General features: G+C 40.6%; 1 protein-coding gene across 1 annotated transcript in view; it reads left to right on the forward strand.

The window, feature by feature from the left end:
- Positions 1-242: 242 nt before the first annotated feature.
- Positions 243-1,968, forward strand: part of LOC111447339 (phosphoenolpyruvate carboxykinase (ATP)-like) — a 3,973-nt gene continuing 2,247 nt past the window's right edge. The window contains exons 1-5 of the mRNA XM_023086448.1: positions 243-505; positions 708-886; positions 1,207-1,360; positions 1,445-1,529; positions 1,702-1,802. Coding sequence (XP_022942216.1) covers positions 243-505; positions 708-886; positions 1,207-1,360; positions 1,445-1,529; positions 1,702-1,802 — 782 coding nt within the window. The remainder of the gene's footprint in view (positions 506-707; positions 887-1,206; positions 1,361-1,444; positions 1,530-1,701; positions 1,803-1,968) is intronic.

Genomic DNA, 1,968 nt, shown 5'->3' on the forward strand with positions numbered 1-1,968 from the left:
AAGCATGGTTGCTCGATCATGGCGCCAAAGAGCTTCCGCTTTTAACATTGAAACCATGCAAAAAGAACAAATGATGTTACTTCAACTTCAAAGATGGATGATCATAAGATTTATTTGATTTGATTCTATAATCACTAAAATATAAGAATAAACGATAATGATTTTGAAATCTGTGGATTTGGCGATTGTTTTTCTGCTTTTGTATGGTTGAGTGAAGTTTTATTTGATCAGGTTGAATAGATATGGCCGCAAACGGAAACGCAGAGTTCAGTTTTGCAAACAATGGATCGGCGAGAAACGGACTGTCGAGAATTCAGACTGAGAAGAAACAGAATGGGATCTGTCATGATGACAGTGCTCCACCTGTGAAGGCGAAGACCATTGATGAGTTACACTCGTTGCAGAGGAAGAAATCGGCCCCTACCACTCCCATTAAGGGCACTGAAGGAGCTTTCGCTGCCATTTCTGAAGAGGAGCGTCAGAAGCAGCAGCTTCAGTCCATCAGGTTCAATTACTTTCTCGTACTCCACTGACACATCGCTCGCAACGACCAATCATACCTCGCCTTCTATTTTTAAAGCTTCTCCGAAAACGACGCTTAATTAATACCTATTTTGGATTTGATAATTGTTTATGCGTATTAGTGTTGGGTATATAAGATTCGTTTCTTAATGCTGAACCGATCGAGGACGGTTTAATTTGAACAGTGCTTCATTGGCATCATTGACGAGAGAAACCGGGCCAAAATTGGTGAAAGGAGATCCGGCGAGGAAATCAGAAACTCCCAAAGCTCATGCGGTGCACCACCACTACCACGCGCCGACAATTAGCGTTAGCGACAGCTCCTTGAAGTTCACCCATATCCTTTACAATCTCTCCCCTGCAGGTTCGTTCTCTTTTTGTCCGTTTCTCATTCGCTTTCAAATTCCATTCTATTTCAGGGCAGATCAGATGGTGTCGTCTTCTTCAAGGGCCATCTACTTATCTGCCTGCCCATGTTTTATGGGCCCAGATTGGAATCTAGAATTTGTGCCTAAGACGTTCTTTTTGCCCCCAATTTTTTTTGGTTGAATTATAAATTTGGTCGTCATAATTCCAACGTCTAGGATTAAATTATAAATTTATCAAAATTATAGAACGTCAAATATGAATTGGACCCCAGGAACAAAAGGGGAGTTTGATATCTTAGCGCTTTCCTGTTTGCAGAGCTTTACGAGCAGGCGATAAAGTATGAGAAAGGATCATTCATCTCGTCGACCGGTGCATTGGCGACTCTTTCCGGTGCGAAAACTGGCCGATCTCCGAGAGATAAAAGAGTTGTCAGAGATGAAACCACCGAGGACGATCTTTGGTGGGGAAAGTGAGTGTTGATCTACCCTTCTTCTATTTGGGTTTCTTTTCCTTTTAACGTTCTTCTGATATGAGCGGCTTTATTTGCTTTCAGGGGCTCACCAAACATCGAAATGGACGAGCATACTTTCATGGTTAACAGAGAAAGGGCTGTTGATTACCTCAACTCATTGGACAAGGTTACTTTTTATATCAGTATCTAGATATTTGTTGGCGTTCTTTTTCTTTGATGAATAGTTCCTTGAAGCCCTAAAGTCAAAATTGATGTTGAAGTCCTTGATGAGCTATTTATTATGACTACGTTCATTTGTTCGTCCTGCCCTTTTGAATGTTGGTTGTTGTGATTTGCAGGTGTTTGTGAATGATCAGTTCTTGAATTGGGACCCAGAGAACAGGATCAAAGTTCGCATCGTCTCTGCAAGAGCTTACCATTCACTGTTTATGCACAACATGTAAGTGAAATTTACTAAACACTTAACTTTTTCAGCAGTATATGTTTCTCTTGTCCCTTCCACAAAGGTCCTAAGCCTTGCCAGATAAGTCTCCTTAACGTTCATATGTTACATTATCGCGCGGATGAATAAAAACGGTATATATATAAAAAAAAAAAAAAAAAAA

The sequence above is a fragment of the Cucurbita moschata genome, unplaced genomic scaffold, assembly GCF_002738365.1.
Source record: "Cucurbita moschata cultivar Rifu unplaced genomic scaffold, Cmos_1.0 Cmo_Scf00009, whole genome shotgun sequence".
Classification (NCBI taxonomy): domain Eukaryota; kingdom Viridiplantae; phylum Streptophyta; class Magnoliopsida; order Cucurbitales; family Cucurbitaceae; genus Cucurbita; species Cucurbita moschata.